The 14,423-nt window shown below is 41.8% G+C and overlaps 1 protein-coding gene across 1 annotated transcript; it reads left to right on the forward strand.

Annotated features, from left to right (window-relative positions):
- Positions 1 to 1,075: 1,075 nt before the first annotated feature.
- Positions 1,076 to 3,453, forward strand: LOC140377205 (fibroblast growth factor 20-like). The gene is made up of 3 exons (XM_072462547.1): positions 1,076 to 1,955; positions 2,281 to 2,384; positions 2,473 to 3,453. The coding sequence occupies exons 1-3, from the start codon at positions 1,613 to 1,615 to the stop codon at positions 2,716 to 2,718; spliced, it is 693 nt and encodes a 230-aa protein (XP_072318648.1). The 5' UTR covers positions 1,076 to 1,612; the 3' UTR covers positions 2,719 to 3,453.
- The last annotated feature ends 10,970 nt before the right edge of the window (positions 3,454 to 14,423 follow it).

Raw genomic sequence — 14,423 nt, forward strand, 5'->3', positions numbered from 1 at the left:
TCAGTCACAGAGTTTGACCAGTTTAAATATCACCGTTGCTGCAGGTTTACACGTGAATCAGTGAAAGGTCTGCACTAAACTATATGGGCGTGATTAAAAAGCGCATATTGATATTATGCAGGCAGATCGAGGAAAAAAATGTGGTTTGACAAATATGCACAATCAGATAAGAGCCACAAGTTATCCAACCTTGAGCATTAGCCTCGTTTAAGGCGTCAATACTTTATTCACATTCCAGAATCATCAATATTGTTTCTACTGGCCAATAAATCAAACAATACATTTCACGATAAGGTCATGGCCTGGGGGGTTGGCTTGTTCATCATTTGACCATTTCGTTAGTATAAATGTTAGTGTTGTTGGTTATAGACTTCAGCTGCGACGACACACCTGACAGTTTACATCATGAGTTATGGTAAGTTTCATGTGTTCGGGTATTTTTGGAGCTTTGCAGTTCAAACAGTTCTTATTCCCCTCTTGAGGTTGTTATTCCCTGATCCTCTTACAAGATCTCTCCACTTTGAAGCGTCAGTGTCTTTGATTTGTCTTTAAAGACCACAATTAAGGATCTATGGTTCTTGTGCTGTTCAAAGGATGGTAAAAAGATCAATGTGGGGATTGACAGTCAAGTGATGTCGTTTACACAGGTGTGTGTGCCTCTGTGAGAATGTGTAGTCTATCTCTCTTGTGTCTATGCGGGCGCTGTAAAAGTGCGGCTGCGGGATACATAAAAAGGGGCAATAAATCAACAAGCGAGTGCGAAAATTACGCAAATGGGGGCTTTCCTTTTCTGCCTCTGTCTTGCACCTGAGTCATTTGGAAATATGGGGCGTGAGGTTGTAAAGCGTTTAGGGTCGTAGTGATAGCCTTTCACTTTCAAGACTTTTGACACCCTGGCTTAATGTTTTCATAAAAGTTGTTTTGCGCAAGCCCCATGCGTAATTTATACGGGGATACAAAGAAAGCTAACTCAGTGCCATCTTTAAGTTAACTGCCTTTTTATAGTGGCATTATACTAGCCTTTAATATCTAATGCACTCTCAGCTGAAACTGAACATCAAAGATGCAGAACATGGATGAATGGATGGGGCTCTGTTTCAAACAGCAATAAGCCATAAAAGGAGGAGGTCTTGGCTCATTTGCATAAAAAGGCAAGTCGGGGTGAATATCTATATTGCGTTAAATAGACGTGAGTCTGAACCTGTCCTCACACTGTGCTGCTGACTGCTGATGAGAGGAGCTGGCGCAGGAAGGAAAGGCATCAGTGAATGAAGGAGAGAAAGAGAGAGAGAGAGAGAGAGAGAGGAAAGCCTGATGTGCACTGGAGCAAAGGGGAGTATCCCGAGCAGCAGAGGGGAAAGAGGAGAGGACACAGGGATAAATAGCTCAAGACGAGAAGAGGAGGCTACAGCAGCGAGCCGGGCTGCACAGGGAGATAAGGCGGGAGTCTATCTTAATTAGATGGCAGTCTAATTAATAGTGCTGACTGCGCCAACACGCGCTCTCACTGAGGGAATTGCCTTAACCCGCAACTTTTCTTCTCCATCGTTTCCACACCGAGGCTCGTCCTTTGGGATAACGCGTCAAGAACCACCGGGTGGCTTCATCTGTGATGGGGGCAGCGGCTGAGGTTGGGAGCTTCGCCAACGTATTCGTGGACAGCTTTATTGGCTCCGCCGGCGCTGCTTCGGCTCCCGTTGGCTCTCATTTGCTGCTCACCCCAGCCGGGGCCATGGACTACAACTCGGTTACAGGACTCATGATGATGGGGGGACACGGGGTAGGACCGCACGAGCACCTGGCGTCCGCAGAGAGGCTGTCCCGGAGCCTCGCGGACTTCAGTCATCTAAAGGGGATTTTGAGGCGGAGGCAACTATACTGCAGGACGGGCTTTCACCTGGAAATCCATTCCGACGGCACCGTGCAGGGGACGAGAAAGGACCACAGCAGATTCGGTGAGTAGCCAACTATCTATGGCTTTTCTACTATGCGCAGTTGACGTAGTGACTGTAGTACATGGACAGTAGTGAATGGATGCGCAGCTGAGTGGTTTGAAAATGTGATTGGATGAGGAAAAATGCCCTTGCTTTATAAGATCCACCTCTTTTGCACTTTATATAACAATACAACACATTTGCATCTCATTAGCTCATAAAGAAACACCTGCTTGTCAATTTGATTAGAATTTAGGTGCACTATATTCTAATCTTTATACTTTTTAAATGCTTGTCAAAATGAAACTCTTGTTATGAATGTCATTGACTGTGATTATCTGTGCAGGTATTCTGGAGTTCATCAGTCTGGCTGTGGGGCTGGTCAGTATCAGAGGAGTGGACAGTGGCCTTTACTTGGCCATGAACAGCAAAGGGGAACTGTATGGCTCTGTAAGTAGCAAACCTCTTTAACTGATCATTTGAATGTAGACCAAATGATAAGATTTACATGAAATTAATTAATTTTCTTCTTCCACAGGAGAAGCTGTCTGCAGAGTGTGTTTTCCGAGAGCAGTTTGAGGAGAACTGGTACAACACATACTCTTCAAATATATACCGACACGGGGAGAGGGGAGCCTTTTACTTTGTTGCTCTGAATAAAGATGGGACTTCACGAGATGGAACGAGATCCAGGCGACACCAAAGGTTTACTCACTTCTTGCCCAGACCGGTGGATCCAGACAGAGTCCCAGAGCTGTACAGGGACATTCTGGGACAGCGCTGAATATGTAGAGGACACTGCTTCAAAGGGAAAGCTGAAGTGCAGATAAAATACTGTGGCCCACAAGGATTGTATGTGCACTAATCCACACGTCCCATTGCTGACATGATGGAAGGAACCAGAGCCTCTCCAGGGAGCGTGCTGCAGAAGGAGGCCAGAGACAGCCACCCATTGTCCCACTCATTGGCCTGTGCAGGGGTCGTGGTGGCCATGCAGACAATTTTATGGAGTCTACATTAATACAAAACTGCATGTTCAAGGGCACAAAAAGCTTTGGACCTGATACCAGCTGCTTGTTCTATACTGTGGCTGTTTTTGTCGGTTCCACACTGATGTTGGATGCTCTTTACAAATGTGGCTGCTATTTTATCAAAATATAATATTATCCACAATTTTGTGTGGCTTGTTTACACTGTAATGTCATGCACTGGAAAATCATGTTTGTTTGGGGAAACAGATCTCATAACATGACGGGGGAATAGTAATTTCTTCCTAAACAAGCACTGTTCTGAGAATGTGATTCTAAAATAATGCCATGAGGAGGAGTTCTGAATCAAGATGGTGGATTACTGTGTGAAGGACTCCCTTTGACTGTGGAGGTATGGGACCGACAAAGACAGAAAATTATATTCTTATTTATGAGCTTCTGTTTCCTAGAACATACCGTATATTTATTTCATATATTAATTTATTTTGAGAATATATTTTTACAGTTATGAGAAAATAAAAAAAAACATTCAGAACCTACAAGGGAAATTGTTGTCATTTGCCACATTTTAGGTTTTCTAGGTTAACAAATTGCATTGTGAATGAATGAAGAAGACTATGATTTTCTCAATTTTCAGGGAGTGCGAGATAGACATATTTGGAGTAACAAATAGGTTAAAGTCATTCTAAAAAAAAAGCCTTATAATTAAGCAAGGGACTGACAGTCCCATTACATCATACTCGTTATGATGATATTTAATCTCTTGGGTTTTCCTCAATGTATGTGATGCATAAAATACACATATTTTGGTCACGTTGAGCAGCCTAAAGTCATTTTAAAATATTTGTCTTTCAAAATGTGTAGCAATAGTATTGCAATACATTCATCTAAGCTACATACCTTACAGATATTTTGGATAGCCTTGTTTGTCGACATCTTTAGTTCTGTTTATGACGCGTCCAGTGTAAAAAAAGTGCCTTTGAGGACAATTGGAAAATTGTACCATTGTTTTGTCAGTTGTGCCTTTGAATTTGTCTCATCTCCAGCTGCATCTGACTTCAAGGAGATTGTGTGATGTATACGCTGTTGCCATCATACAGGCTCATTGAGTGCGACTTGTGTCAGATAAGATTACAGAGCAGTGCCGCTTCATCTGCCCAGATGTACAGGGGAGAGCCATGTTGTATCGGGACGAGGAACAGCAGGGTAATCCTGTGATAGGGGTAAACAAAGACGAGAAGAGAAGAGAAGAGAAGAGAGGACTTTAGACAGCCTGAGTACCAGCATATGATTGTCAGAGAGGCAGAACTTCAGGAAACAGGTGGGTTCCTAGCAAATAGAAAAAAGCGATTAGTGGATTATTAAAGTTGTTGGCCTGTCAGGTTCCTCTCCTTCTTTCAAGTCTGTGTGTGTGTGTTTGTGTGTGTGTGTGTGTGTGCGCGTGCGTATGTGGGTGTGCGTGCGCGTGTGTGGGTGCGCGTGTGTGGGTGTGCGTGCGTGTGTGTGTGTGCGCGTGCGTGGGTGTGTGTGCGTGCGCGTGTGTGGGTGTGTGTGCGCGTGTGTGGGTGTGTGTGCGTGTGTGGGTGGGTGGGTGTGCGTGTGTGGGTGTGCGTGCGCGCGTGTGGGTGTGTGTGCGTGTGTGTGTGTGTGTGGGTGTGTGTGCGTGCGCGCGCGCGTGTTTGTGCATGTGAGCAGAGGGAGGCCTGTTTATGTGAGTCAAAGTTACTGCATGCATTCATGTCAGCACAGCTTCCTCGAGTGTATGAAGGTGAGCCAGGGGTTCTCCAGACTAGAGGGCTGTCTGTGTGATGTGTGAAGGACCTCCACCCCCTGTGTGTGTCCTCTGTGGGGGTTTCCACTATGCAATCTGCACTACTGCCTCCAATAGTAATACTAAGTTATTAAGTCCTGAGGTGGACCAAATTTAAAGGGTCTGTGCTGATCTAGAACATTTTCATGGTCCCAATAAAAATAAAAACATAGGAAAATAGAGCAGGAATGACAGTAGCAAAAGCCGCTCTAAAGGGACAAACCTTTTGCACCACTGTTGCACAGCTGGAGCAAAGCAGACTGACAAAAATAGAGAATGACTGTATCAAGAGACTTGTGTCATAAACAACCTTATGTTGTAATTCAGACAGCCCTGTATGTGAGTGAGAGGCAGGTAAAAGCTGCACTGATGTGGGACATGAAACACATGAGCACACGTCCTGTCACCACGCCTCTGAGACTCATGTGGGAGTGACTCAGCCAATGTGATTTTAGAAACAAAGAGAGAAGTCCCGTCTGAAGCCTAAATTCATAGACGTATTAGGCATCAATTAACTTATCAAAGCTTTCATAACAAATTACGTTTTTACTACCATACAATTACGCTGCACTTGCTGTAATTAACACTGGACGATTTTTTTGACCAAAATCTGAGTCTTATTTCCTTGTGGCGTGGACTGCCGATTAGTCCTGCCACGTATCAATCAAAAAACGCACCTACCGCTCACCTGCAGCCGCGTGTGGCTCGTCCCCACGAGCAGCGTGTCTAAGCGGATGGATCTATCATAATATAGTTCCCTCAGTGTACGGGACAAAATGAAGACGGAGAAAGACTGTTCGAGCTGACGCAGAAGAAGACGGAAATCTACGGGAGACGAGAGATGCGATGCGCTCCGTCGCGCTAATAAACAAACGCACGTGTGTGTTGTATCAGTCCGCATGCGCACTTCCACCTGCGTTCTCAAATCGCCGAAAAATTGTCCATTGCGCCTTTAAGTATCAAAAATCTTACTATGTATGTAAAACAAAAACAAAAGTAAAACAGCCCCATTTTTCATGCATACACAGTGATTTTAAATAGAGTAGAGGGCGAATAAGGCTCAAGCAGGACATGCTTTGAATTGAGGGCAACTTGAGACAAATTGAATATTGCAGGACATACATGTATGCATGCATTAAATTAAGCAGATGAATGTTTTTCACAAGAGAATGTTATAAAAATATGTTAAAAAAGTCAGTTTAGCAGATGGAGGCACCTTTAGAGATTTTATTATCTATTTCCCTCTATAACACATAAACATAAAATACACAACATAAAACTAAAAATATTTTAAACATACAAGTTGATGAATAATTCAAAATTAATGTGTGTATCCTGTTTTAGTGTCTTTAAATGAAAGAGTGTTAGTGACATATTGCAGATGAAAGATACCGGCCGTGCACATATTTTCAACCCTGTTATCATCGACAGTTGTGGAGCGGCTGTACAACATGTTTTTGGGCGGAAGGCAAATACCCATCTAACCACTGTCTTTAGCTCATATCCACAATCTGGAAACCACAAATTACATGCAACATGTGTCCGACATGAAAATGGACCAAGAAAAAAGCACCGTTCAGTGTATTTATCTGCAGTTTTGGTCACACTGAAGCATTTATAATGTGTCACACCTTTGGCTGTCAAATTGTTATTCAGTCAGAGGAACTTGTCCTGACATAAACTCTATATACTCGTGGCAACAGCTTCAGATTAAAACACTTAATGTAATTAGTTACAGCAAACTTTAATTTTGCCACTACATTTCCCACATAAGCCTTGTGTCAGTTTAGTGAAATAGGAACTCATCTGAACGTGCAGCGAGAGGGGAAAACAACAGCACAAGATTCCTTTGACACCTGTTCAGGAAATGTTCTTTAAGATGAGCTCAAGCTGAATAACCTCCTAAGCTGCTCAAGCACAGCCTCTGTACGAAACACTGAGGGAGTTTACTTCATTTCCCCTTTTGACCAGCATGTGTGAAATGTCCCCACTTTCATTCCCACAGCCCAGGAAGTGAAGCAGCCACCTATGAAGGAGTTACTGCTCCACACGTCATGCATCCATCAAGGTAATGAGGTTTTTGGGCCGACAGGTGCACGCTTTGTCATTATTGTCACTTCATTCCAAATTACAGCAGATAGCTCTCTGCTCAGCGCTTGCAAACTAGTGATTTTTTTTAAACTTTGTAGAATTAATCTTGAAATAAGTAAAATGGGGTTTATATACATATTTGTGAAAGGTGAGGATAATGTAATTATATGACTGATATGCTGAGGTGGGATTTATTGTGTAACTTTTCTGTTGGGGTGTCCGCTTATCTAGCATGTATTTATTCAATTTAAAATAAGAGAACCTTTATATGTCCCACAATGGGGAAATTCCAGTCCACAATAAGTCAGGAGATATTACCTTGTTGATATGTTTCAGCTGCCAACTCCAGAACTGTCCCCGGTCTTTGTGGTGACGTGATAGTTCTGAAGATGGCTCGCAGTTAGCAGCTGAAACGTATCACATCTCCTAACTTATTGCCTTCAAAATAAGTTTGTAGTAGGATCAAAAGAAGACAAAGGTGTTCATGCATCTTTAAGGATGACTGGTTAAGACTTTTCTGAAATTGCAGCTCTTGTTGGGTGGCACTGGCCTCATCCAATCTAAGAACAAGAGTGTTTGAATAATAAATAAAATAAAAACTCCTTTAGAGTCTGATAGAAAGGTGAAAGAATAAACCATGCAGTGAGAAGTTTGGGCGTGAGTTGTATGTACTATACGTTTCTTGTATAATGTTCTTGATTCTTGTAAATACCTCAAAAGACCCCTAGCAGTTGTACTAATAACAATACATGCAATATCCTGGAAACATCCTTCAAAGACTTATTTACACTCCATACTTAACATACCTTGAATTCATTTGTTTCAAAGCTGTATTGCACCGGGGCCTGAGCAGGTCCTGGCCGAGAGTAATTAAAGCAAGTGCTGCTAAATTGAAGTATATTGAACTCATCTCTCACACGCTGCTGCTCTGTCAATAGATCACTCTATTGACCTGCTGCAAAGGCTCCCAGCTGCAAAACACTTATGTTTGCTGCTGCCTGGACAGAAAGAGTCAGAGGCAAAGAGAAGATGTACAAGGCAAACTAAACTGCTGCCCAAAATACAACTAGGTTCAACGGATGGATTTCAGATTACAGATTACAGATTACATTACCGCATTGTACACGTCTGTATTTAATATGATCTAATAGAGATGAGACCAGGTAAAATGACTATGTTTTCAGGTGATATTTACAGCCTGTTTGTCACTCGAGTGCGGACTGATTGGGGGAAGTGAACATTTGGTAATCTTGGAAGCTTGCAATACCTAAAACTGAGGCTGCGCTGGTTTCTTGATGGCGTTTCTTTGTTATTTTAATAAACAAATCCTGTGAACATTGTCTGTGCTTTTAAATGCTGTCCTGTTTTATTCGCTTACAATGTTTTTTAAATCTCAATGTTTTTTTCCTGGTTGAATGAATATATAATATATATAATAATATAATATAATGTAAAATAAATACAAAATAATATAGTTATTAGTCTTATTATTTTAATATATCACAGGGGGTTCAAGGTCCTGCACAAATATAAATGATCTGGTTCAGCGTTTGTGTGTTTACCTTTTGGATAACTGTCTCTCTATGTTAGCTTTTATCTGGGATATTCTAGTTCAGCTATACAGACACATTTCAACATGTTCTGGATCTATAGAGCGGGTCCCATAACTTCAAAAATGCTCCCACTTGGAATGTAATAATTTTCATTAACAAAACACAAACACCACAAACTACAGTCTACTACTTTCTTACAGATGTGAATATTCCACTATTTTAAGCCGTCATTGTTACCTTGTGTGGCCTTGACCCTTCACTTTCTTTGAAAATCTGCTCATTGATCTTACAAGCGCAATCACAATGGCCCGTTCAAACCGCAAACGCCTCGCGCGTTATGGCGAAGTTGGACGCAAGTACGCATGAAGAAAAACGCAAATACGCCGCGTTCTCGACGCAGCGGAGCAGAGACGAAATATAGTAAGCAGACGCGCGTTTGCCGCGTGCGCATGCGCAGTGGAGATGTTGTCAGTCTGGCTTCTCTAATGGCGGATCAAAGTTGAGAAAGTGCCTTTTGCGTATTTGCTCTTCAAAGCCCAAAAACGGAGACGCTCGGCGGCGTGTCTGGATCCACCAGTGACCCGAGTTGAATCAATACCATCATTTGCTTCAAGACTGGATAAACATCGCTCTCAGCTGTAGTTTCGTTTGTCCCGGGTCCTGTTTGATGACTTGTTTCCCGCATTGGTGCGCGGACATGTACCAGGACAACAACTACAGACGCCTGTCCATCTGTCCATCAGGTCAGTACAGAAATATTCATGTCTAAGCGCAATAATAAAGTGTATGTGCTGTGTGTGTGCTGTGTGTGTGCTGTGTGTGTGTTGTGTATGTACTGTGTATGTACTGTGTATGTGCTGTGTATGTGCTGTGTATGTGCTGTGTATGTACTGTGTATGTACTGTGTGTGTGCTGTGTGTGTGCTGTGTGTGTGTTGTGTATGTACTGTGTATGTACTGTGTATGTGCTGTGTATGTGCTGTGTATGTACTGTGTATGTACTGTGTATGTACTGTGTATGTGCTGTGTATGTGCTGTGTATGTGCTGTGTGTGTGCTGTGTATGTACTGTGTATGTACTGTGTATGTACTGTGTGTGTGCTGTGTGTGTGCTGTGTGTGTGTTGTGTATGTACTGTGTATGTACTGTGTATGTGCTGTGTATGTGCTGTGTGTGTGCTGTGTATGTACTGTGTATGTACTGTGTGTGTGCTGTGTGTGTGCTGTGTGTGTGCTGTGTGTGTGTTGTGTATGTACTGTGTATGTACTGTGTATGTGCTGTGTATGTGCTGTGTGTGTGCTGTGTATGTACTGTGTATGTACTGTGTGTGTACTGTGTGTGTGCTGTGTGTGTGTTGTGTATGTACTGTGTATGTACTGTGTATGTACTGTGTATGTACTGTGTATGTGCTGTGTGTGTGCTGTGTATCTGCTGTGTATGTGTTGTGTATGTGTTGTGTATGTACTGTGTATGTGTTGTGTATGTACTGTGTATCTGCTGTGTATCTGCTGTGTATGTACTGTGTATCTGTTGTGTATCTGCTGTGTATCTGCTTGTGGTTGTGTATAAAACCAATGAAAAGTACATAGATAGTAAAAAATTATATTTTTTTAGTAAAAAAAACATAGTTTTCATAGCGTTAATATTTTGTTCTAGTGCACCATTTAAAATTCGATTGTGGTATATTTAATGAAAGTACAAGTAAACTAAATTTAGGCTATATAGTTATTTGTTTGTTTTATTATTCAGATCTCTTGCCACTGGGGATTTCTACAGGACAATCGCCAGCAGCTTCAGGTCCACAACAGAGGACTGGACGTCCACAACAGAGGACTGAACGTCCACAACAGAGGACTGGACGTCCACAACAGAGGACTGGACGTCCACAACAGAGGACTGGACGTCCACAACAGAGGACTGGACGTCCACAACAGAGGACTGGACGTCCACAACAGAGAGGACTGGACGTCCACAACAGAGGACTGGACGTCCACAACAGAGGACTGGACGTCCACAACAGAGAAGTGTTTTTGATCAAGGGATTTTCATATTTATAGCAAAGACGACATGTTCACTCAAGATTGAGCCCAAATGCCATGTTGTTTACACAGAATGAGATCAAGTTAAATGAATAAAACAGTGAGAAGCTTCCAGCTCTTTAGTTCTCTGTTCTCTTTACTTCTGTACCTACTTGTGCGTTGTAACACTGAAATTTCCCCACTGTGTGGACTAATAAAGGATTATCTCATCTTGTCCTTGTTTGTTTTTGTTTAGGATCTTGAATTGTGGTAAATTAAATAAGTACATCTTTAAATAGCCACTGAATTTCCCACAGACTCCCCAGTATTATATATATGAAAAAGATGCATGTAAACAGGACACACATTTTATAATATAAAATAATGTATTTTGTGGAAAAATAGAACAGTAAATAACTATATATATATGAATAGATATATATATAGATAGATAGATAGATATATCTATATCTCTATATATATATATATATATATATATATATATATATATCGTCTGCCATTGTTGTGGTGCCGGTTCTTCTCGGGGGGACATGTGTACGTACGTCACCGGAGCGTCATCTCTGATTGGCTTCTGTCCCGCCGCGCCGCAGAAAAGCTCAAAATTCTGAACTTATTTGCGGCGAACCGTTTTGATGCATTGATGCTTTTACGCCCGTCAAAGCGTCTCGAGCAGAAAACGCAAAAGCGCACCCGCCTCGCCGCGCTCCTCGGCGAATCGCGCCGCAAATACGCGGAAGCCGCGCCGCAAAAACGCAGGAGGTGCTCGACGCGCGTTTACATAGACTTTGAATGTAAACTGGACGCTTTTGCCGCACCGGTCTGAACGGGCCATAAAAGTTTCTATGACACAATTCGATGATATCAAATGCATAGCATTGGAGCATTTCTGTAGAAGAGGCATGAAAATAAAAGCTATAGATTTGTATCGAATGGGGAACAGCTCTCTTTCTGAGGTTTCGACATGACAAATGTGCTGTCAATGGAGGAAGAAGGGAAAGTCATTGCAGCTATGTTGAAAGGCCTATTCCCCAGCTTGATGTGAATTCAATTTGAGTTGAATTGATTAACTGTGATCTGGGATCAATGCTAAGTGCGTTAGCATCCACAGGCTCTGTCCTCACTGTGACTGAGCCTACGAGCCGCGCTGCTCCTCCACACTTTCTGTTTGTTGAAATCTCTAAACATCCCACTAAATGTGAGATGTGTTGTACAAGGTTTGAGATGACTCACACTTTGGCACTATATGGAGGTGGATACATACATTATGCTAGAGTTGAAATAATATGCAGCAATGTGAGTAAAGCCGACTCTTCTGCTGCAGCAAATACCTCTATATTTGCATATTGATTTGATACTGGCCTTATCAGCCACTGACAAGTTACTCTGTAGTGTCAGCTGGTTGTCTACAACTATTACTTCCCCTAGATGTGCATTGGTGCAAGGTTAAAGCTCGAATACCTGATTTTTAAATGTTATGATTTCCACTAAAGCGTATCTTAAAAGCAGCAGTTTGTGACAAAAATTAGATGGTTGCTCTCTGCCTGAATCTAATAATTAAATATTTTATGTAAGCAGCGCTTGGTCCACCCCAGTCTCACTTCGCCTTCCAAAAAAAGCTGTGCACGAGTCTGAAAATGAATGCATGTGTGTATTATTAAAGGGTTTGTGAGCACTAGAAATGAGTACACAAGCTTTTAGTGTCTCCGGTCAGCGTTGAAGACAACTTAAGCTGCAACCCAAAGTCAGACACATTTTCAGGTAACTTGCACTAAGATTGAACACTTGACATGTTTTAGCTTAAGATTGGTGTTGTGCTGTTTGATTTAAAAAACAACAACAACAACAACAACAACTACTCAATAACACATCTGTGCTGACTATAGATTTGAGCTTGTTGCACAGCCACTATCAAAGCTTGCGACAGCTCCTGAGCCTCGCACATGAAAGACTGACAGGGAAGTTTTATTACACCTTTTCCCCAGAGCAGTGCGTGTGCTGAGGCAGTTTGTGCTAAGTGTGTTCTCAGCTGGGAGAGGCGTGGACAGCGGTCAGCCTGCAGACAACTCGCCAATTCAGAAAACCACACGATTTCAATGATGCTGGCTTTCTCAAAGCTGTGAGGGCTTAATGCAATGTATAATCAGGAAGGATTAATCCATCCACAGATACAGACTGAGCTCCGCTGTCGTGGATCTTCAAATATGTCTGGAAAAAAGCTTTGGCAAGAGTTTTGGAAGTTCATTCAACAAGCAGTGTAGGGCTATAAAAACACTGGTTGAATGCATTTGTCGGATGTAGTCATTGGTACTTATGTCACTCAAACAGTGACAATACGTGTTTAGCACTTATACAAGACAAAATGGAGATGACTGTTCTCTTGTGATGCAAACCATGATCTTATTGGATCAGGCCATGACTGTGATCACCCACTCTTTACTAAAGGAAGTTTCCTCTCCTACTATGGCAAATGCGATCGATGCGATATTGATCTGATACCGATACCAATAAGGTTTGTACTAAAATGCATAGAAACTCCTCAACTATGAAAAATGTTGTGTTGGCCATTATTATTTTTCAATCTTTCAACCTCAGCTTGAACTAATGTGAATAGAAAATAAACGTGTAGAAAACCTAAAATGTAATAATAACAATAATAATAATAATAACTTTTATTTATATAGCGCTTTTCAGTGACCCAAAGACGCTGAACATAATAAAGAAGGGGGGGGTATTTACAGACAGGGGGGACAACACGTACAATACACATTAATATACAGATAAAATGAACAAGACAGAAGAAGTAGAGAGAAAAAGATGGGGATGTAACAGGGGGTAGAAGAGTAGGCAATGGGGTAGAGGAGGCTAGGGGTAGGGGAGGTCATAGGCTTGGGTGAAGAGGTATGTTTTTAGGCGGGATTTGAATGTTGTATAAAAATGTAAACAAAACAAAATATATATTTTTTAATTTCTTTGGACAAATGTATATTCTTGCACAATTATTCATACTTTTCAATACCTCTGTAAGTATCGATATTTGGCATTGATTTGCCCATCACTCTTAATGTATTTAAGAGTGTTTGTCCCCGATAGGCTCAATATCCAAATCACTGCAATCTATAAATCATATTAAATGATATCCCCCTGTCTTCCTTCAGCCCAGACCTCATCATATTTAGGCCGTTCTCTAGCAGCTGTGGCGGAGTCCTGGAGCAGGACTTGTCCTGACATGAAACGTATGCGCAGAGGCAGTGCAGAGTTCAGTGGCTCTGTCTCTGGATGTATGTGGTGGTGTTTGCGTGTCCTGCAGTGATGGCTGAAGCTGGCACATCGCGCTGCTCTTTGAAGGTGTGTTTTCATACACACTCGCACCGACCAGCTGTTCCTCTCTCCTCTGTCTTTGATGTCTCCACTTTTTCCATCCTACCCACCACTTGCATCCAGCCCTGCAGAAACACACACACGCTGTAAATAATTTCCCAGCTCGCTGCCTTCAGTTATTATGACTGCTGTTAGATGATAATTTAATATTTTCAAATAACCATACTTAGTCTTTTTAAATGATAGAGAAATTCAATGTAAAATACAGCAAGGAATCTATCTTCAAAGGGAGGTTGATTTAAAATGTTCAACAAAATCAGGCTGAGAAGTTATGGCTGAAGAGTGCACACCTTTTTGAAATTTAGAGGCACAGCTGTCTTTGTCAGTGAAGAATGGTAACTACATTGAGCATGTAATATTTCATGATCAACTAAAATCTGACTATTCTCACTGTACAACTGATGTATTTGAAGTATGTGAGTGAGACTGACATAACAGTCAAGGCAAAGCCAGCATATCCTTGTGTGCTGGCTTTGCCTTGACTGTGCAAACATTTTCAAAAATGTTTGATATCTCTCCCTTTAAATTTCTTTTGCAAATTTAGTCCATGTACATTTTGTGCCAGTCTCAAAGTCAGATAAATGAAGAGGATTCTAGCACGCATTTGGTTTTATATTACCAATAAAAATAA

The sequence above is a fragment of the Eucyclogobius newberryi genome, unplaced genomic scaffold (genome assembly GCF_026437365.1).
Source record: "Eucyclogobius newberryi isolate DKJ021-1_F unplaced genomic scaffold, fEucNew1.0.hap1 SCAF_4, whole genome shotgun sequence".
Classification (NCBI taxonomy): Eukaryota; Metazoa; Chordata; class Actinopteri; order Gobiiformes; family Gobiidae; genus Eucyclogobius; species Eucyclogobius newberryi.

Bases quoted from the DNA above. Each gene is read 5' to 3' on its own strand.
- LOC140377205 (XM_072462547.1), top strand. From the start codon at position 1,613: ATGGGGGCAGCGGCTGAGGTTGGGAGCTTCGCCAACGTATTCGTGGAC. The intron at 1,956-2,280 runs GTGAGTAGCCAA...TTATCTGTGCAG, and splicing joins AAAGGACCACAGCAGATTCG to GTATTCTGGAGTTCATCAGT. The intron at 2,385-2,472 runs GTAAGTAGCAAA...CTTCTTCCACAG, and splicing joins AAGGGGAACTGTATGGCTCT to GAGAAGCTGTCTGCAGAGTG.